General features: G+C 47.2%; 1 protein-coding gene across 2 annotated transcripts in view; it reads left to right on the forward strand.

Moving 5' to 3' along the window:
* TMEM132C (transmembrane protein 132C) overlaps positions 1-22,089 on the forward strand; it is a 162,732-nt gene extending 140,643 nt beyond the window's left edge. Inside the window, exons 7-10 of one of the 2 annotated variants that reach the window (XM_079322105.1) lie at positions 10,117-10,322; positions 11,598-11,871; positions 12,470-12,661; positions 19,127-22,089. In XM_079322105.1, the coding sequence (XP_079178231.1) occupies positions 10,117-10,322; positions 11,598-11,871; positions 12,470-12,661; positions 19,127-20,242 (1,788 nt within the window). In that variant the 3' untranslated portion in view covers positions 20,243-22,089. The remainder of the gene's footprint in view (positions 1-10,116; positions 10,323-11,597; positions 11,872-12,469; positions 12,662-19,126) is intronic. The other variant, XM_079322104.1, reaches the window with a different exon arrangement.
* The last annotated feature ends 227 nt before the right edge of the window (positions 22,090-22,316 follow it).

Consider the following 22,316-nt stretch of genomic DNA (forward strand, 5'->3'; position numbering starts at 1 on the left):
CTGCAGGTTCCTGTGTGCAGGTTCCTGTGCCCTGCAGGTTCCTGTGTGCAGGTTCCTGTGTCCTGCAGGTTCCTGTACCCTGCAGGTTCCTGTGTGCAGGTTCCTGTGCCCTGCAGGTTCCTGTGTGCAGGTTCCTGTGCCCTGCAGGTTCCTGTGCCCTGCAGGTTCCTGTGTGCAGGTTCCTGTGTCCTGCAGGTTCCTGTTCCCCTGCAGGTTCCTGTTCCCCTGCAGGTTCCTGTGTGCAGGTTCCTGTGCCCTGCAGGTTCCTGTGCCCTGCAGGTTCCTGTGTGCAGGTTCCTGTGTCCTGCAGGTTCCTGTTCCCCTGCAGGTTCCTGTGTGCAGGTTCCTGTGCCCTGCAGGTTCCTGTGTGCAGGTTCCTGTGTGCAGGTTCCTGTGTGCAGGTTCCTGTGCCCTGCAGGTTCCTGTGCCCTGCAGGTTCCTGTGTGCAGGTTTCTGTGTGCAGGTTCCTGTGTGCAGGTTCCTGTGCCCTGCAGGTTCCTGTGTGCAGGTTCCTGTGTGCAGGTTCCTGTGTGCAGGTTCCTGTTCCCTGCAGGTTCCTGTGTGCAGGTTCCTGTGTGCAGGTTCCTGTTCCCTGCAGGTTCCTGTGTGCAGGTTCCTGTTCCCTGCAGGTTCCTGTGTGCAGGTTCCTGTGTGCAGGTTCCTGTTCCCCTGCAGGTTCCTGTTCCCCTGCAGGTTCCTGTGTGCAGGTTCCTGTGTGCAGGTTCCTGTTCCCTGCAGGTTCCTGTGTGCAGGTTCCTGTGTGCAGGTTCCTGTTCCCCTGCAGGTTCCTGTTCCCCTGCAGGTTCCTGTGTGCAGGTTCCTGTTCCCCTGCAGGTTCCTGTGCCCTGCAGGTTCCTGTGTGCAGGTTCCTGTGTGCAGGTTCCTGTTCCCCTGCAGGTTCCTGTGTGCAGGTTCCTGTGCCCTGCAGGTTCCTGTGCTCCTCTCCACAAGTAGAGACATTTTTGGGAAGGGTGGGCTGCAGCTGTGCACCACCACACCCAGCTTGGTTTCCATCATCTCCTGATGTTGAGGTGAACTGGGGATTCCACCTGCAGTCCTCTGTGCATGGATCCCATTCTCTGCTGTGAGCACTGCTCCTCCAGATGTTCCCAGCTGTGCTCAGTGGCACTGGCTGGGCTGAGGCAGCACAGCTCCTCTGCTGCAGGACAGTCCTGCAGGAATTCCCACCTGTGCAGGTGCTGCCTCTGGGGGCTGCCTAAGAACAGAGGCCAGACAGAGTTAAATGTGTGTGTATATATATATATTCTATATTTTATATATATATATATATATTTATATTCAATTATATTCAATTATATTCAATTATATTATATTATATTATATTATATTATATTATATTATATTATATTATATTATATTATATTATATTATATTATATTATATTATATTGCATTACATTACATTACATTGTATTATATTTACACACACACACACACACATATATATATATAAAGGGAATATATATATATATATATGAAGGGAATATATATTTGTATATAAATATCTATTCTATTTATTAAAGACCCTTCAGGTACTTTTGGGGCAGACAGAGCTCCACAGGGGCTGAACCCAAAAATGGACTATGGGTTTTCACACTTTTATGAGTTTGGTCCATTCACATTTTGGGGGTTGATCTCCCAATTTCAGCTCCAGCTAATGAAGTCATTTACCCCAAGTTTTTCCCCCCAGTCACTTTTGTTTCCATCTCTGGCCCTGAGGCAGTGAGGTGTCCTTGATTCCAGCTGGAATTGTTGTGTCTGCCCAGAATGGGAGAGCAGCAGTGACCCTGGGCATGGAGTTTGGAGTTACACACTAAAAACCGCAGGGTTACAAATATTTCAAATATAAAAGCTGAAATCCCAAGGCAGCAGAGAATCTGTGTCCTGTGTGTTTGGAAAATCAGCAGAACCTCGGGGGGGTGAATGATGCTAACTGCTGGCAAACACAGCTCAATTAAATGCTTGGAACAAAAAGGTTTTCTCATCATAAAGGAAAAAGGCCTTTTTAATTTTTTTTTTTTAATCTGGAATGTTCTTGTTTCCACAAAATTTCTTTCTTTATACGGGGAAGTGGTTTGGGGTTCAAGGCAAATTGACATCTTCAATTGGTTCAGATATTAAAAAGCACTCAGAAAGCTTCAAATGAGCACAGGGGCCTTTCATCCTTAATTCATTTTGAAATTCTCCATCAAGCTTTTATGTTCAATTCTTTAGAAATATCATCTTCCTCTGTGAAATTCTGGTGCAGACACCTTGTTGGGAGTAACCTTTCTGCTTAAAAATAAAATCCAATCACCATAAATGGTGTTTTTTGGGCAGAGCCCGTGGTACAAGGGCTGTGTGCATGAGTTTATTGTGCATGTAAAGCCTGGAGATCCCCTTAAACCACAAACTTAGGGGAAAAAAGGAGTTATTGATCAGAGCTATTTAATAATTACACATATTATCATCTAGAGGCTCAGGCAGATATTTTTGTGTGTTTTTAATTGTGTGGAATTTCTGGTAATTTGGATTCAGGCAGACCTGACAGAGTGAGGCCAGAAGCTGAAGATGCTCAGTGCCTGTGTGCACTTGGACTGTAATATTTAATTATCAATAAATGTCCCTTTGTATGGCTCATGCACAGAGCTTGAAGGTAATGATCCTGCCTAGCAATTGCCAAGAGCAATTCATTAATTTATATTAATTTTTCTATCTATATTATTTTTATATTCTATATATTTATTGATATTAAATATACATTATTTGTTATTAATATGAATAATGTTTTATATTAATATCATTATATAAATTTATATTAATATTATTTACATTTATTTATATCTATTTATTTTACATTATTTATATTATTATTTACAATAATTAGTTATATTAATTTTTACTTCAGCTGGGCTGAATTACATTGTTCTCATTAACAGAACTCCGTGGAAATCTGGAATTTTTTCAAGATCTCTCTGCAAAGAGCAGGTAGCAGTGTCCCAGTGACACTGATGGTCCCAGGGCAGCTCTTTGTGTCCTGTCTGAATGTGCTGACTGCTGCTCCTTTTACTTCTTTTATTGTCTCATAGTTCCCAGTCTTTACTTCCAAATTTACAGCTGATTTCATGAACTTTAAATGCCTTTGAGTGCGCTCGACCTTCATGCAGTGGTCCAACCTTTTAAAAGTGGACACAAAATTTATTAAGGCACTAAAAAAGGAAGCAAAAGCCAAATTTTATTTCACTAAGTGGAATTTACCAATAGAATCCATCTGGATCCATTAGCAGCAATTGCAGCTCATGCACAGGCTCCTTCCCCTGCTGCAATTCAGGGGGAGCTGATGCTGCTTCTGTGCAGATCTGGGGCTCCTGGGTCACCTGCAGGGACAGGTGTGCTTTCCTGCTGTGGAGAACACAGCAAATCCCCTGCCCCTGCAGGTTGGTGCTGTAGCTGATGAGCTGCAAGTACAGTTCCCACTGCCCACAGCCAAAAATACCCTGGCAGCCCTGGGAAACAGCAGCTGCTCCTGTGGGTGAGCCCAGAGCCCTCACCTGCTTCTCCTTCTCCTCCTGGTCTGGGTGAGCCCAGAGCCCTCACCTGCTTCTCCTTCTCCTCCTGGTCTGGGTGAGCCCAGAGCCCTCACCTGCTTCTCCTTCCCCTCCTGCTTCTCCTTCTCCTCCTGATCTGGGTGAGCCCAGAGCCCTCACCTGCTTCTCCTTCTCTGCTGGTTCTGGGTGAGCCCAGAGCCCTCACCTGCTTCTCCTTCCCTTCCTGCTTCTCCTTCTCCTCCTGGTCTGGGTGATCCCAGAGCCCTGTGCCAACCTGAGCAGCTCCAAGCACAGGGCAGAAAGTCCCAACGTGGCAGTGCCATTGTTCTGCTGCTCTGCAGCCCTGGGGTTTGAAGGTTTTGCTTCTGGCAAATCTGTTGTGTTGTGAGCAGGATAACAAATACAGAGCTCACCTCCTTGCCCTGCTCCACACTGAGTTCAGAAATGACAAACACTGTGATGGTCTCAAATGCACAGCTGCTGAGTAGATGGAGCTAAAAGTCATTTCACCCTGGGATCCTGCCTTGCCAAGCAGGGTATTTGGGGCAATGCTGCCTGTATGGGCTGGGATATCCCCAGAGAGCAGGAGCCAGGCTCTCTGTCCCCATTTCCAGAAATTGCTTGAGTGGAGAGTGCACAAAACAGGGCAGATTTTGGGTTCTGTGCTGATGTGAGCTGCAGAGAGCTCAGCACAGCCACAGCTCAGCTCCAGATCCAGTCACTTGGGAGCAAAGAGATGCCCTGCAGTCTCAGCTGGCATTCTGTGCCCCTTTCCCTTTCTCAGCTCTGTCGTGGTGAATGATACTCAGTTAAATGTACTGCTGCAGCTCTGCAAGGCTGCTCTGAAATCTCTGTAATGAGATTACTTAATGTACAGCCTCTTCCCCAAGAAAAGCTCTCTTGCTTTGGGGGGTTTCTGCTCAGTTTTGCTAATCTGGCTGCTGATACTGAAAATGCAGACCCTGCTCAGCAGAGAGAGCCCAGGTTGCATCTGGTTTGACAAGTTGTGCCCTTCAGGGCTCCATCCCTGGGCTGGCATTGCTGGGAGCCTTGCCTGAGGACTGGGGCAGCTCTGAGCCCACATCTGTGATGGGGCAGCTGCTCACACACAGCCCAGGCAGCTGAGGGACACACAAATCACTTAATGCTGATAAACCTGCTGATAAAAACAGGATTCATGAAAGCTCTGCTGCCCCACTCCTGTGCCCAGCTGTTCCCCAGGTTCATTCTTTGATGGGTCACAGGTGAAAAGCACTCCCAGGGTTATCCTTGGATGGAATGTGGGAGCAGCAGTCCTTTCCTTTATTAAGGTGGGAGTTTTTCTGCAGGGTTGTGTTTGCCTCTGTGCAGGCTTAAACTGTTTAATTTGAAAAAAATAGTGCTATGGGCCTTGAGACAGCTTTGGTTTTCCACTAGGTTACTGATTATTCAGGATTATGCAGCCAGGCATTGAAATCCTTCTTAGGAAGCCTAATGTTCATGTAGCAGAGGATTTCCTTTGTGTGTAAGACCATGGTGTTTAATTGGAATCAAGGCTAGAGTGCCACATGGAGTCTCTCTTTCAAAACCTGTAGAATTTAATAGAGGATAATTCCCTTTCTACAGAGGACATTGTTAAAAAGAAATCTTAGGAGAAATTCTACAGCAATGAATATCCAAATATAGACATGAATATTCAGAAAGCTCGTGGAATTATTACCTCTGTCTAATATTTCCTATAAATTACATGTTGGTCTGCGGTGAATAAGTGATCCTGGTGCTCTGTTCCTTCATGGAATGAATGGCTGCTCCCAGGGCTGGACCTGCAGGAGCTCCAGGTGCCTTGCTGGTGTGTCAGTGATGACACTGAGCTCAACACAAGTCTCACCTATGAAAAGGGCTGAACCACTGTTCTTTACTGATTATCCTGTAATTTTTTTTTTCCACTGAAATTGAGATTTCTCTAAGAGGCACTGGAAAAAGCTCTGCTCATAGAAGTGCTGTCATAAATATTTAAACATTTATGTAACCTTTGAATATTTTAGCAACATTTACATTAGTATAACAGAAATGGGTAAATGGGTTTGCAGACAAAAGTGCAAGATTCTGAACCTGTTGAATACAAGCAGGACAGCCACTGTTAGCACAGCTCCTCATTTCTGCTCAGTCCTGAAACCACACAGACTTCTGCTTAGGAAATGGAGTGATGCTGTCAGGTTTCCAGTCTCCACAAACCTGACAGGATGGCTGCATTAAAAACTTCCCTTTCTGTCCCCCTGAACTGTCCTTCAGAGACTGGGCTGGTCTCTCCAGGGGTGAAAACCACTGGGGGATAAATAATCTTGGGCTGGAGTAGTCTCACTGAGTAAACCACTCATTTCTTTGTAGGTTTTACAGTTGTAAAACAGCACACACACACCAGGACAGGCAGAGCTCTGAGTTCACTGTCTTTTTAAAGTCAGCCTTTGCTTCTTTGTGACATGAAATTTGTCTTTCTAAAGACTTTCAACTACTGACTCCACCAGTAATTGAAGGGAGATTTCTCAGGAATCTCTAGTGGAATTCAACCCAGCAAAGCCCAATATTCTCCAGAGGTGCCAGCAGCCCTGCAGACAGAGGTCATGGTGGGATCCAAACCTTCCTCTGAACTGGGGGAGTAAAGGCAGACCCAGAGCTTCTGCATTTGGCTGGTACCAGTTCAGGAATACCCTTAAAATCCACTGCAGCAGTGTGCAGAGGGGCAGGGGGAGAGGGAGGTTCTGCCCAGGGCAGAGTGCCACAGGTGGGGCTTCAGGAGTCACTGCAGCAGTTTTCTCTGTCAGCTCAATAAAATGTGATTTGTTGCAGAGAGAATCTGTCCAAGTCATCTGGAAAGGGAATGGCCTTTGTTACAAGGGGGCACAAAAATATAATGCCAGGAAAAAGACAGAGAAGCAGCCTCTAGGGAATTGTGCTTAGCCCTGTCTTTTGCTGTCTGCTTCTTTATTTTAGTTTTAATCTGGAGAAAGGAGTTAGGAAAATAGGAAAAAAAAAGGGAAAAGTGGTTGAATGCAGCTTAATAATGAAAGGAACTGCTGAAATAGCATCTTTAAAATGCAAAACTTCTTGCTGATCTGCTAAGCAGGAAAGAAAAAACCCAATCACTTAAAGGTGGTGGCTGAGCAGGCTTTCCCTTCATCACTGCTCACTTCTTCTGATGCCAGAGATGAAAAGCACTTTCAGAGGGAGGATGTTTTCATAGTAAAAGCATAAATACTACAGGAGATGAGAGGCACATCACTGCTCACAGAGCCTCCAGCTCCTCTTGGACCTTCCTTGTCCTGGAGTGGGCAGGACCAGAGCTGAGATTGTCCATGCCCTGCTCCCTGACCTTCCAGGAGTGTTGGGACAGCCTGCAGGAAAACAGAAAAGTACATCTATCTATCAGAAAGTCTTAAACAAATATACCTTTTTAATTAAAAAAAAAAAAAAAAGTTCTAATGTGGCCCATTTTAAAAAAAATCTGCTTTCTGTCTTTCCATGTGACACTGCCTTTGGTCAGCCCTGTCTCTCCATCCTGTTTTATCCCCAGGAGAGCAGGTCAGGGCAGTGTAGCCAAGCCTGCCTTGAATAACCCCAGAAATTGTCTGGGATGTTGCTCCCACCTCAGCCAGTCTGAGCTGGGGGTCTCTTGAGGCCCCACACACCCTGTGCCCTTTTTTTGTCAGGGGCATCTGCTCAGCAGATCAGACCCTCCCTGGGGCTTGCTGTGAATTGTAGCAGAGTCAGTAAATCTGCATCTGTTCTGGGAGAAACCCTTGTTTATTTATTTGTTCAGTGACACAGTGAGGGAAGGGTGAGGAAAGCAAGCTCCCCTGCTCATTTTCATTGTGTTGTGGCTGAGCTCAGCTGAGCTGTGCTGCTCCCAGGAGATGCAGCTCTGGGATGGCTTCACCTGAGCATTACCTGAGGATGAGGCATTAACCCACCCTGGGATCAGGTGCTGAGCCTTTCTCAGGGCAGCACTAATTGCAAGTGTTGCCTTTCTGTGTCAGGAGAAATCAGTGGTGCTTCCAGCATGGATGAGAAGAGTTCAGATGCATTCAGAATCACCCAGTTCAGCCTGAGCCTGCCCTCCTGCCCTCTCCTCCTGTGTGCTGCCCCTCTCTCAGGAGCAGGGACATTAGCAGTGCTTGTTCTCAGGGAGAACAATCCTGTTCAGCTCCTAAAGACCTGCCAGTGCTGCTGATGCATGTTCAGCAATAAATACCCACCTGGGGCAGTCTGGGGGGCTCTGTGGTGGCTGCTCAGCCACCTCCTTGGGATGCTGGATGCACTTGTTCAGCCCTTTGTTTGTGGAATCCCCACAAAGGCTTCGAGCAGCTCTACAAATACAGATGGAGATTGGATCTCAGCCCAGAACCGTTTTGGAGTTTCAGTTTTGCTACTATAGTTATTCTTTTTTCTCTCCCCAACAGTTAGATTTGTTCAGTTACTGACAGCATTGAGCTTTAGACAATATAAAATCATGCAGCTGGACCAGACCTGACCAGTCTGAGGCTCAGAAATCTTTTATCAGCACGTGCAAGTGGTTTGTGCATAAATGAACAACTTGCACAACTAAACCAGAAGGTTCCCTTTGTCTTTGGGTGGAAGCAGCTTGAGGACAGCAGTGGCTGCTGCTCCAAGCAGAGTTCAGTGAGATTTTGTTGACAAGCCTCAAACACTTGTGCTGAAAGGAAGAGAACTGAAGAGCCAGGAGCTTTGTCTGAAGCTGCTTTGTGGAGTGCTCCAGACCTAGGATGGGCAGCAGCAGCTCAGATACAGGGCTGGGAGTCCCTGGGCTGTGCCAGGGGCTGCTCAGTGCTCCAGGCTGGGCAGGAGTCAGGGCTGGGGCTGCTCAGTGGGAAACATTCTCAGATGATTCCTGTCCCAGGGGGAAGCTGATGCACACACACCATAGAAAGAACCAGCAGCCCATCTAGGGGTGTGCTCTGAGCACTGCCTGCTGTTCAATAGGATATTGAACATATTTTATTGGGTTCCTCAGAGCTCTGCTGCACAGTGCTTTCAGATTAAATCAAACAGTCATTCTGGAACAGCCTGGTGTGAGCTCAACCTGTTTCTGTATTGCCATTCCAGTTAATAGGTGGAAAATTAGGCCATGCCATTCCTAGTGCTAAAATGAGGCTGTTCCTGCCCCATTCAGCCTTTCAGAGCAGCCTCAGGTGGTCTGGGGGAGAAGCCTGAGGAGAGGGATGGGTCAGGTATTGCAGCACATGGTTGAGCTCCAGGCTGTTAGAGCACAGCCCTCTGAGGGAACAAGGCACAGAAATGTTTGTGTTGTGTTCTCTGGAGTTTCGTTTTGCAATCTCATCATCTAATATTTCACCTGAGTATGAGCAGTGCCCCAAGAGAGGAGATACAGGCTGGGAGCAGTTCAGTTCAGCTGTGGTCACAGAGGACATCCACTAGTCTGGGGACATCAGCACTGCCAGCTGATCATCTTCATTGAATAGAACAGGGTTGGGATGGATAAAAGGGAGCAGATGATAATATAAATATATGTTCAGGTGGGGAGATGCATTGTCACCATTACCAGGGCTCGTTAGGGGTGATGAAATAGAATTCTGGCAGGGTAGGAGCAGGAGCTGGGATCTGCTGGCTTTGCTGATAATTTCTGCAGACACACCAGCTCATTTGGTAATGTAACAGCTCCCATTGCTCACCACTTAATGCATGATTAATGTGCCACAGGATTTCCCCAGACATTTATGACACCTTCAGGAATAGAAATGACAATGACTTTATCACATGGAGTCACTTCATACTATCTGCATCTCTCTTAATGATTTATACATCCAGGAGTGATTTTATCACTAGTACTCAGTAACATAATAAATGAGAAAACTCAATGGTCTGTAAATTACAACACTGATTAAAGAAGTGATTACTGATATAACTCTTACACAGCTATGATAATGCTTGCTTATACTTCAGGACAGCATTTACATATTAATGATAAATCTGCTGTAGTGTTTAGAAATACTTTACAGCTTTAATCAAAATGTAAACATTTATAAGCAGATAATGTTTATTGCAGAGGAAATGAGTCGACTTCTGTTACCCTTCAGTGGGTGAAATCTGCTGGAGAGGCAGTCTTGAAAGCAGCACCAGCCCTGATGGAGGTTGTTATGGGTTGATGTTTGGACTGGCTCTTTTTCCCCAAATTTGTCCTAAACTTGGACAAGGTCATGCTCAGGGTGCAGTTTGGGTTGGCTGCTGGTCCCTGTGGAGCCCAGTTTGGGTGTGCTGGGCTCCTCCTGAGCAGGCTGGGAAGGAGCTTTGCTCATGGACAATTCCCCAGCACTGCCATCAGTTTGTAGCTCGTGTAACACAGACAGAAAATCAACCACAGGTTTGATAAAGAGCACCCACTCTTCAGGCAGCTGCAGCACGACTGCTCCTGAGCCAGGGAAGGGTTTGTGTTCAGCTGATCCCCCTGGAAGAGCCACCACTAACATGCACAAGAGAAGGGAGCTTTCTGTCTGCTTGGGCTTGCACTGGGGGCTCTTTTGTCACAGTGATCACCTTTCCTCTTCCCCTCTCAGGTGTCTGACAGGTGTGACTATGTTTTTGTCAACGGCAAGGAGATGAAAGGCAAGGTGAATGCCCAGGTGAACTTCACCTACCAGCACCTGAGTGCTCCCCTGCAGATCACGGTCTGGGTGCCACGCCTGCCCCTGCAGATCGACATTTCTGACACTGAGCTCAGCCAGATCAAAGGCTGGAGAGTCCCTGTTGTTTCCAACAAAAGGTGGGTGGCATTTCATGGTGCTGTGCAGAAGGAATGCTCCAAAGCACAGCAGCCCCCAGCTTGGCGTGGGCACTGCAGCCCAACAGAAGTTTTGGGGCTCTTGTGCATGTGCCTTGGGCAGCAAACCCAGGGTGGGGCTGTGCAAGGTGCACCCAGAGCTGCTCTTTGGAGATGGCAGCACCCATGAAGAGTGGCACAGTGCAGCTGTGGGGCCCTTCATGGTGTGAGTGGCCAAGGCTCAGGGCTGGTGCAGGAATCCAGGAGGGAGGGCTCTGTTGGAGGGGACACCCAAAGTTAATTTTTACTGAAATTCCTGAGCACATTTCCTCTTTCACTGACATTCCTGAGCACATTTCCTTTTCCTCTGACGTTCCTGAGCACATTTCCTTTTCCCCTGCCATTCCTGAGCACATTTCCTTGTCCCCTGCCATCCTGAGCACTTTTCCCCTGCCATCCTGAGCACATTCCTGAGCACTTTTCCCTGATGTTCCTGAGCACATTTCCCTGCCACCCTGAGCACATTCCCCTGCCATCCTGAGCACGTTTCCCTGATGTTCCTGAGCACATTCCCCTGCCACCCTGACTACATTCCCCTGCCATCCTGAGCACATTCCCCTGCCATTCCTGAGCACATTTCCCTGCCATCCTGAGCACATTCCCCTGCCATCCTGAGCACGTTTCCCTGATGTTCCTGAGCACATTTCCCTGCCATCCTGAGCACATTCCCCTGCCATCCTGAGCACATTCCCCTGCCATCCTGAGCACATTCCCCTGATGTTCCTGAGCATATTCCCCTGCCATCCTGAGCACATTCCCTGATGTTCCTGAGCACATTTCCCTGCCATCCTGAGCACGTTTCCCTGGTGTTCCTGAGCACATTCCCCTGCCATCCTGAGCACATTTCCCTGCCATCCTGAGCACATTTCCCTGCCATCCTGAGCACATTTCCCTGCCACCCTGAGCACATTCCCCTGCCATCCTGAGCACATTCCCCCTGCCATCCTGAGCACATTCCCCTGCCATCCTGAGCACATTCCCCCTGCCATCCTGAGCACATTCCCCTGCCATCCTGAGCACATTTCCCTGCCATTCTGAGCACATTCCCCTGCCATCCTGAGCACATTTCCCTGCCATCCTGAGCACATTTCCCTGATGTTCCTGAGCACATTCCCCTGCCATTCTGAGCACATTCCCCTGCCATCCTGAGCACATTTCCCTGCCATCCTGAGCACATTCCCTGCCACCCTGAGCACGTTTCCCTGCTGTTGTCCCCAGGCCAGCCCGGGACAGCGATGACGAGGATGAGGAGGAGCGCCGGGGCCGGGGCTGCACCCTGCAGTACCAGCACGCCACGGTCAGGGTGCTCACACAGTTTGTGGCTGAGGACTCGGGGCCCTGGGGCCAGCTGAGCTACCTGCTGGGCTCAGACTGGCAGTTTGACATCACTGACCTGGTCAGGGACTTCATGAAGATGGAGGATCCTCACATTGCCAGGCTGCAGGAGGGCAGGATCCTGGTCGGCCGTGAAGTGGGGATGACCACGATGCAGGTACTGCTCTGGCAGGGCTGCAGGGTGATGCTGCCTGGGCTGGGGCTGTCTGGGGCAATCCTCACTCAGCCAGGGCAGAAAGGGGAGCAGAGCTAATCTGGGGGGTGTGAGGAAGGTGGAGAAGGCAGCAGTTCAGTGCCTGAGCTGGCTCTCTGCAGTTCCCTAAAGGAAGCAGCATGGCTCTTGGTTTCAGCATGTCCTACTGTCCTCATGTTCCATCAGAAACAGGAAAAAACAGAGGAACAAGCATTTCCAAGCCAAGAAATGAAGGACAAATCCTGGCTGGTGAACTCCTTTTGAAGTATTTGGGAGATTCAATGAGCTCATCCATGGAAAGGCAGAGTAACAGGAGAAGAGAATTGTAAATCCACTCTCGTGCTGAAATAATGGAAATAACACACCTGGGATAGGACAGCTCCCAGTTTTGGGTGGTTCTCAGCCATAAGCTCTCCACTCAGGTTTTCTGACCCTGACTCCCTTTTGCATGTTCTCCTCATTTCTGTGCATGAATGGAGACAAGCAGGGATGGTGACCTTAAGAAAGGTTATATTAATTGATCAGCCTTTCCCTAAGTCAATTCTTCTGTGCTTCTCCAAAGGTTTTGTCTCCTCTGTCTGACTCCATCCTGGCAGAGAAGACAGTGACAGTGCTGGATGACAAAGTGACCATCACAGACCTCGGGGTGCAGCTGGTGTCTGGGCTCTCTCTCTTCCTGCAGCCCAGTGCAGCCACCAGCAGGGCCATTGTGGCCACAGCTGTTGCCCAAGAGCTGCTTCATACTCCTAAGCAGGTAATGTGCACTCTGAATTTACTGGGATGGGGCAGGGGTTTAGCAGTGTAAAGTACAGAAAGATAATCCATAGCAAGTTTTGAATTTACACTTCAGGTGTGTCCATGGTTAATTGCTTTTCCCTACACATACTCTGGAATTACCTTGTCATTTCTTCCCTTCCAATATGGACTTTATCTGCAGTAAAGTTCTAACTACACTGAAGTTAGTGCTGTTTGCAGTTTTTAATACCCTTTCTTTAGCTAATGAACCTGTTTTGTTCTCACTGCACAGACAGTCTTTGTTTTTTGTGCTGGAGAACACAGAGCTCTGTGGTCACAATTTAATATCTTGAAGAGCTGTAAAATAGAGGCAGAAGTGGCCACATACATTTCTTTTCCCTCCTGGAGCCCTGACACACTGCCAGGCTCATCTCTCTTTTTATTTTTCATATGGATTTTGGGGGTTTCATCATCCAGTTCATGTGCTGATCTTAATGGAAGCAAATTCCCTTCTCCCTAAAGGGGAGCTCTGAAATAGTCTCAGGTCACAAGCTCTGTGGAAAAGAAGTTTGGAGAACACCACCAGACCAAGTCAGACTGTAACTCTGGCCCAGAATGAACCCAAGGGTCCCAATGTCCTTCCTCCTGTTATCTGAGGATTTGGGGACTGGGGACCTTGCAATTAAATCTGTCCACAGCTACTCCTCTTGCAGAAACTGTTTTTCCTCTCACACAGATAGGGAGAGATCTCAAGTCAAGTTTTATGGCCCATTTTCATGATTATTGCTACCTAATTTTCTGGAACATAAAAATAATGTAGTTTGTTTTATAACTTAGTGACAGCAAAATGTCCAAACTAAAAGGACACAGTGCCCATCTGTTCCATTTGTTGCATCCTGTAAACATAAGAATCTTATATAATTAACCCATTTATACCCTTCTTCAGGGCTTAGAAACCACATCTGGCATATTGTTCCAGACAAAGACTGTGAAAATAAAAATCTGGAGCATTCCTAGCCCAGTCCTGTCCTGTAGAGCATCATCAGACCTGCAGCAGCACTGGAAGAATTGGGGGTTTGATGCAGAGAAAAGAGCTTGTGAATGTGGGGAGGTGCCCAGTCCCTCTCTCAGATTTATAAATTATCTGTCCTGAGGATGAAAAACCTTTATCAGCTCCAGGTTATCAGATTATGCCAGTGGTGCCCATGTGACACCTCCTGTTGCTCATATTGTAATTGTCACTGCAACTGGCAAGTTAGGGAGTCATACAAAAGAGTAAAAACATGGTTTGGGTTGAAATTATTTTTCCCAGCATCTGAGTTCTGAAATTATTGTAGTGAAAAGTTTGCAGGACAATTTTGGAGGACAATTTGTGAGAGTGGCACATTTCTGGTGCTGGAGTGGGATGGCAGCCCTGGTTCTGAGCAGTGAATCTCCATCACCAAAAAGTGGGACAGGAACAGATTTCACACTGGGAAATAAATGGAAGGAAGTGATGTAGGAGTGACCTGCAGAGCCACAGACATCTTTTCCTTTCATTTGCACTTTGAATGAAGGATGGAGCATTTAAGTCACTTTGCCTTAGAAAAATGAATGCAAATATGGGAATGTTTGTGGCTAAATTTTGCAAGAAGTGACTCATGATTTGGAGTGCATCAGCTGAGATCCTGAGCTGGAATTCTGAAGGCAAATGCTGAGTGTTTTCTGGAAATCAAACCCTTTTCAAAGAGGGTTTTTTCCAAGGAGACAACCCAGGTCTAAGCCTGAGCACTGTGAGGACTTCATTATTTAGGTGCATTTTTTCCTCTCAAGCAAGTTTATTAAAAGGCCCAAATAACTCATGCAAACCTTACTGATGCAACTGAAAAACAAAATTCAGGGTTTTTGCTGTGGCTTTCTTTCAGTGACCATAATGACTAATTACCTTAATTATAATGACCACACCTTTCTGCATGCACAGCACAAAGCAGCCAAAACACAAGTCCTGAAAAGTTGGCAGTTCCCCCATAAATACAAAGCACTCTAAAGAAGATAAGCCAATATTTTTTTTTTTAATTTGGATGCTTTAAGTTAGATACCTTTATCTGTAGCTGAGCAACTAATTACCTGCTGTGACAAGGTGACCTTGAGGGATGCTGAGCCCATCTATTATTTTTTAATCAATAGGGAGCTCAAGAGTGGATCAGTGATTTAGGTGCCTAAAAATAGACACAGGTTGACCAACTCTTAAAGATGAAGTATCTTCTGAAAATTTGGGAACTGGGAGCAGTCTAGTTTTGGTGGCCATCTGCTCAGGTAGCAAAGCTGTTCCATTTGGCTTGTTCAGTCAACAGTTGTTAAATCAACCCTGAAAGGCTTCTCCAAAATGTAAACAAAAGAAAACCAACAGTGTTTCAGTGTTTCCTGATCTAAGTGAGCTCCAAGAACTCTCAAAGCTCAGCTGCCTCTGCAGGGAGACTCAGTCATGTCCAGCTTTTTTGTCACTGCAGGGTATTGCATGGGGGCTAATGAACTGAAATGGGTCAGTGGAGAGAGAAGGAAAAAGCCTTTAATGAACAGCTCTGTGCAGAAACGTGTCTCTCAGTGCTGCTGGGAGCTGCAGACATTTTCTCAGGGAAAAAGAGCAGTGCTGGTGCTTTCTGAAAGGCAGGTTCTGGTCCTGCTGACACCAGTGAGAGCCCTGGGGCTGGGGGTGTCTGCTCTCCCTGCTGGGAGGGGAGGGGAGAACAGCCTGGGATAATTTCTGGTCATTTCTGACCATTTCTGACCATTTCTGACCCCCCTGGCTCTGCCTTTTGGATGGGTTGGTTCACGCAAACCAATCCTGAGAATTCACTGACATCTCACAGTTAATAACAGATATTAGGAGTGTTTTTATGGTGTGGGTTCATTACCCCATCCTGGCAGTGTAAGTTACACCTAAATTGTATTTATATCTTCTTGAAGCTGGCAGAGCAATGGAATGGCAGCCAGGGATGACAGAGGAATTCAGCAGCATGGGAAAGGGAGAAGGGGTGCATTGTTAGATAAGAATCTGAATTCTTCCCTTGCAAATACAAGCAAATTCCCACTGGAAAGGAATGCCACATTAGCAGGCTGGACAAAAAGGAGAGAGAGAAATCCACAGTGGGGGAGTGCATGGTTTGAATTAAGATCTGAGTCTTGGCTGCCTTTCATTTCCACATCATAACATCAAGCCCAATTCTTGTTACACAAGGCACAGGCTTGAAAATAAATGCACATGTAATACTTTGATATTTCATGTGATAAAATTGCTAGGGAAATCCATTCCAGCATTCAGGTCCCCAGACAGAACAATCAGAGCAGGTCTAAGAGAAGCTGCTGAGAACAGTGTTCCTTTGCCTTTATTTCAGGGAGGGCTGTATTTGTTTTCTGCAGAGCCAACCATTTCTTTGCTCTGATGTCCTGCCTCCCTCCAGGAGCCTTGAGCTGACCCCAGCAATTCAGGCCTTATTCACAAATACTTTTATTTGTGCTGTAGTGAATGAAGACCATTAAAAAGCTGCTTTATTCTGAGCGTGGAATAAAATCAAATATCCTCATCTGTGTTTCTGAGCAGCAGAATTCTCTAAAATGCAGCCAGTTTATCCAAGAGGATCTATCCAATGGTATCTTTGGGCTGATAAGCCACAGTGTAATTCAAGGCCAGAAAAGGTGGTGGGACTGCCACAGATCAAGAGCTGAAATCACTCCTGGAATGGGGGAAGAGAACAGCAAAGGCACAAGGGACAATTCACACAAAACGTGGGTAAAGTCTTGATAAAAAATTTTTATGTGCTTAAGGAAAGCCTGGTGATAATCAACAGTGGTTGAAGCAGTTTCTGCATTCTGGACTGATTAGATTTTGGTGTCATTAACCTGAGCTAATGGCCATTCTGTGGCTCAGTTCACATCCCAGTCAGTGTTTCACAGCAGCCTGGGCTGTGGATTGTTCTGGGAGTGCAGTGAGCACCTCTGTGTGTGTGTGAAGGGAGGAGAGAGGAAAAGCAAGGAAAGAAAGGCTGGAAAGCAAGATAATCCCCCCAAATCTTTGTTTGTGCTTGCTAATTAAAGAGCACAAGCATTTGTCACTCAGTGTTGAGGCTGTGAGACGAGGGGCAGGGGAGGGGGCTCCAATCCATCCTCATCTTCTGAGAGAGCTGGAGCACCTTGGCAGAGACAGGAGGGGATTTATGGATGGGTACCCAGGATTTGCAGAAACAGCTCCTTGAAGGACATGGCACTAAATCATTTCCCTTTTCTCTCTTCTTTTCTTTTTAGCTTTTCAGAATTTATAATCATGTGGGAAATTCACTTCCTTGCCCTGCCTTTGGCTTTCCTTTAATGATGTGAAGGAGAGGAGATGATCTCTTGCCAAACAGAATATTTGGCCTGATACAATATATTTTGGCAAGATTTTAAACTTTCCCTCTTTCTTTCATTTGTTTCCTTTCTTTTTTAATTAATGTTGTCCATAGTATGGGGATGACAACGTTGTTTTGTGAAAAAAACTGGCTCCTCCTATGAAGAAACATTCTCTTGGAAATAAAAAACGTCAGTGCTGGTAGAAAATAATGGCTAAGCCAGTGCACACCTCTGTTATCTGCAGTAAATCACATGTGTGCCTGCAAATTTCAGCTGCCTGCCATCTCATTTTTCTCTGTCTCTGCTTCATAAAACCAGGAATGCAGAATTGTAGAGCAGTGGTGTGAGCAGAAGTTTCTTTGAAGTTGCTGCAACTTTGTCCAAATGCACAGAGGATCCAGTGATGTGAATCCCTTGGCTGGGTGTCCAGCTGTGGGGGCTCAGGTGTCACTGTCATCATTTCCAGCCCCAGCTGTGCAGAATCCTGTGCTGGTTTCCTCAGCCACACTGGCAGGCAGGGATGCTGTGCTGGGATGTTCTCCCTGATGAAAATCCAGTGTGTCCCCCCAGTGGCACACAGGGCTGACCTTTGTTTTGGGGACAAGGAAGGCACCAGAGTGCTGACCTGCCTGAGGAGGTGAATCCTTTTTTCCCTGCACATGTCCATTAAAACCCCTCTGCTTTCCTATGACCAGGGTTGCTGTGCTATGGATTTCTGTGATGGAAATTCGAGCTGTGCCCTGCAGCTCTGTGTTTGTCTGTTCAGCCATTTCAGGGCTGTTTCTCTAATGAAAGATCAGATGGTTTAATTTCCTTATGCAGTTCATCCTTCCCAGCTTCTGAGTTACCCTGGCTCCGTTTCAGCTCTTTGAAGTAAATTTGAATCACCAAGAACTTTGCCTTCTTTCCTGTTGTGCCACAATTTATTTTTCTTCTTTCAGTCCCTCAAGTACTTGCTGATAGTGCTTTGGAAATCAAATATTCAGTTTGGCCCAACCTTCTGCCCAGCTAAATGCCCCTTGCTGTTTTCATTGAAAAGCTTTAAATTCAACTGGAAGGGTAGCAATTCTCTTTGTTTATAACCACAGCATAACAAATTGCAGGCAATTGAAAACCATATTAAGTTGTAAATTTGTATTATGACTGGACATTAACAGGGTGGCAATGTTTTTCCCCAGTGCTAATTTTTCAGCCCAGTTGTTTTGATGTACCCAAGTGTGAAGTTATTAGAGCCATTTGTGGTCGAAGTGTGGGAAGGAAAGAACTTCACTTTTGTGGGAAGTTGCACTCTGGCAATCTGCCTGGACGGCTGCTGGCTACACAGGCAAGACACAGAACAAATGAAAAATTAAAGAAATGTCCTGCAAAGAAAGCTATTGAGATGTGGAGGAGTAAATATCTGTGTCATCTGGATGGGATTTCACATGGCAAAGAGCTGACCTCTGGCTTTGTGTTTGCTTCTAATGATGACTTCTGACAGTGCTACCTGCTGAGCACACAGACAGACCAATTAAATCCAGGCCACTTGTAATTTTATTGCAGAGATCATGCCAGAATCCCCATCCTCGTCTTCCTGACACAGAAATGTGGTGGACTTTTTAATTATCTCAAGGATAAAATGTGTTTTACTTTAAGCAAACCTTCCTCCAGCAAAATGGCAATTGTTCTGTGAGTCTTTTTCTTCCAGATGAATCTTCTGCTCCAGCCATTTCCAAGGTACTGTGGTAGCTCCTTACTCCAGCTAAGATACTTATGCCTTAATTTGACAGCTCCTCGTGACACCTGTGCATGTGGAACATGAGGAAAATAACTGTTCTGTCAAGTGCCTCCAGTAATTTTTGTGATTTGCCTCTTTCGGCTTTTGTTCGACAGGAATGACTTTCCTCACAGAGCTTGTGAAATTGTAGCTCGCTGATGGGTACTTTGGTAATGAAGACATCTCACATGGATTATTTTCTGTGTCCTTGTGCCAAACACTTGCAGGGAGGGTAACAGTGGAGCCCTGAGTGAGAAACGTGTCCCGTTTTCTGCCCCGTCTCTCGAGGCTTTGGTCGCTCCGCGTTTTCCCGGAGGAGCCGGTGTGCCGGAGCCGTCTCTAACCATCCCCCTGTCCTTTCAGGAGGCCGTGGTGAGCACCTGGATCCAGTTCAGCGACAGCTCCGTCACCCCGCTGGACATTTACGACCCCAAGGACTTCTCTCTGTCGGCCGTGTCGCTGGACCGGGCGGTGCTGTCGGTGCAGCCGGGCGCGGCGCTGCGCTGGCCCGTGGTGGCGGCCGAGGGCGAGGGCCAGGGCGCGCTGCTCCGCGTGGACATGCTCATCTCTGAGAGCTGCCAGAAGTCCAAGAGGAAGAGCGTGCTGGCCGTGGGCAGCGGCAGCGTGCGGGTCAAGTTCGGGCAGAACGACGCGGGCGCGGCGGGCGGCCACGGGCAGCGGGAGCTGGAGAACCGCGCCAGCGAGCGGCGCCACAGGGGCTGGGAGCAGGAGCGGCACGGCCAGCAGGGCGGCGCCACGGGGCACGGGGAGCAGGAGCGGCACGGCCAGCAGGGCGGCGCCACGGGGCACGGGGAGCAGGGCAGCAGCACCGCCAGGCCCAGCCTCAGGAGCAAAGGCGCCAGCAACCAGCCGGACGGCGGCAAGCTCTCGGACGACGGGCAGCTGCAGAACATCCCCATCGACTTCACCAACTTCCCCGCGCAGGTGGAGCTGCCCAGGGGAGCCGTGGGGGACAGCGAGCTGGTGCAGTCCCCCCGGGGGCTCAGCGACCTGGAGATCGGCATGTACGCCCTGCTGGGCGTGTTCTGCCTGGCCATCCTGGTGTTCCTCATCAACTGCGCCACCTTCGCGCTGCGGTACCGGCACAAGCAGGTGCTGGTGGAGGGGCAGAGCTCCATGACGCACTCGCACGACTGGGTGTGGCTGGGCAGCGAGGGGCAGCTGCTGGAGAGCGCGGCCGGGGCGGCGCGGGACGGGCAGGGCGCGGGCAGCCCGCGGGCACGCGGGGACGCGGCGGGCAGGCAGCACCGCACAGACCCCCTGCGCTCGCCCACCTCCAAGAGGAAGAGGGTCAAGTTCACCACCTTCACCACCATCCCGCCCGACGACGGCTGCCCCACCGTCAACTCCATCCTGGGCGCCAACGACGAGGACATCAAGTGGGTGTGCCAGGACGTGGAGCTGGGGGACTCCAAAGAGATGCCAACCTACGCGGGGCAGCTCAAGGACAAAGTGTAGCTGTCCCTGCGGGGCTTTCTGGCTTCCACCACACCTCGATGCCTTCAGTTCTACAGTAGACATTGGGACGGGCGCCGCGCGGGGAGGCGTCGCCAGCAGAAGTGATCAGGCAGTTTTTATAATCAGGGAAAGAAATTTGCCAAACTGTCCATGGTCTGGTTTTGTTTTTCACTTCGTTCTGTTTTTTTTTTTTTTTTTTTTTTTGTTGTTTTTTTTTCCTCATGTTTTTTCTGCTTCTCACGGATTTAGGAAGTGGAACACAAATAGCAGAAAGGAACAGGGAAATGCTGTGACCAACACGATGAACTGGGCAAGATGAGGTTGTGAAAATTCATTTTATGGGTCATACAAATAATAATGGTAGTAATATTTCACAGTACCAAAAATAGCTGTAAAATGAAATGAGAGAATATAAGAGCATGAAAAAAGAATAAGCAAGAGGCAAATAATACCTGGTTCCAATAAAACATCACAGGTATGGACATGTGACCCACAAGGGGACTTCTCACATTGGTACTCGAGCTGTTTCTTTTCATTCCCTCTTTTGAAATGAAGATGTGTCTTTGGCATTACATGTGAAGGAGGAAGAAATTACCTGGTATTCTCATTTTCACTTTTCCATTTGTCTTGTAAATTGAAACGGAATCATTTTCCCTCTTGTATTTTTCTTTTAAATATCTTGAAAACAGGAAAATTTAAAATTCAATAAGTTCGCAGTGGGCCAAGAATATTCTGTTTCTAAGTTAGCTGTAAACAGTCTCCTGTCATTTAAAGAATTCAGGGGATAAGTATTGACTAATAATATCCACGTGGTGTCTCTTCTGAAAGCCTGAGCCTGCATTCCACCCTAGCTAGGAAGATGTTCTGCTTGGAAGAATTTTCATTTTCCTTTCAGGTTTGGATTGTTTGTTTAGTCGCTCATTTTAAATTTCCACAACCAAAGTTGCTGTGTTTCACCAAGGGAAGAAGGTGCTGGTTTTTTGTTAATTTTTACAAGTCCCAAGCAGTGGGAGTGCCCCACTGGTGCATCCTCAATGTACCTGGAACTGAGACCTTCACAGGCCAAATGTTCAGCTGGAGTTGGGCTGTTGGTTTGTTTTGTTTTTAAACCATGAATTCATAATTTTGTGCTGTAATTTTCTCTTTATTCTGATGTCACCAGCTCTCATCAAGGTCTGGAAGCAAGAAGAAGGATGGACAGAAAGACCCAGATTGTCCCCAGCCTTTAATTCCCCTGTACTGGGAGAGTTGGGCTCTGGGCACACTCTTGGGAGGGAGGGAGGGAAATATTGCTGAAACAAGGTCAAGAAATATCTGGAGATATCTTACAGATTTTTGGGGTGTTTTTGCCATTGGACCAGCTAAGACTGCAAAGTTTTGACTAGATTTTAAATCTGATTCTTTGAATGAACAAAGACCAGCCCAGTAACAATCAGAAGTGAATACAAACCAGAGATTTAATTCCTGCTGTGAACTGGCAGAGCTCAGTGCCAGCTCACATTCCTGGGGGACACAGATCAAAATCTGTTCCATGAGGAAACCACTGTCCTCCCAAAGCTCTCCTGACTAAAGCAGTGTTATATCAGTGTTATGTCCTGACTGACTTGCATCATCCTGTCTTTGCCATGTATTTTGTTATTTTTGGGGTTTTTTAATTACTAAACTCCGTAGTTTGGTTTTTTGGGGTTTTTTTTTTTCACTTGGACAAAGTCAATCCTGCCACCCAATAACATAGATGGACGTTTTAACAAGATATGCCTAGTATGCATTGTAGACTGAAAGAATGTAATATTTATTTATACCTGTTATATGAATTGTAATTAAAATGCTTTACACAGCTTGACAAATCAACCTCTCTTTCCTCAGGGGGGGCTGCTCTGTCATTTCTGCCAATCCAGTGCCCTGGAGGAGGATTTCAGGATTTCTGGAGGGAGGGGAGAGATGCATGAAGCAGCTCCAGGACCCTGCTCCTGGCATGGGCAGCTCCTGTCATTAATTAATTAATGATGTGGCTCTTCCTGGGTGTCCCTGAGGTGGGAAAGGCATTGGCAGCCTGGAGCTGCAGCAGAGGAGT

This window comes from Erithacus rubecula (assembly GCF_903797595.1).
Source record: "Erithacus rubecula genome assembly, chromosome: 19".
Lineage (NCBI taxonomy): Eukaryota > Metazoa > Chordata > Aves > Passeriformes > Muscicapidae > Erithacus > Erithacus rubecula.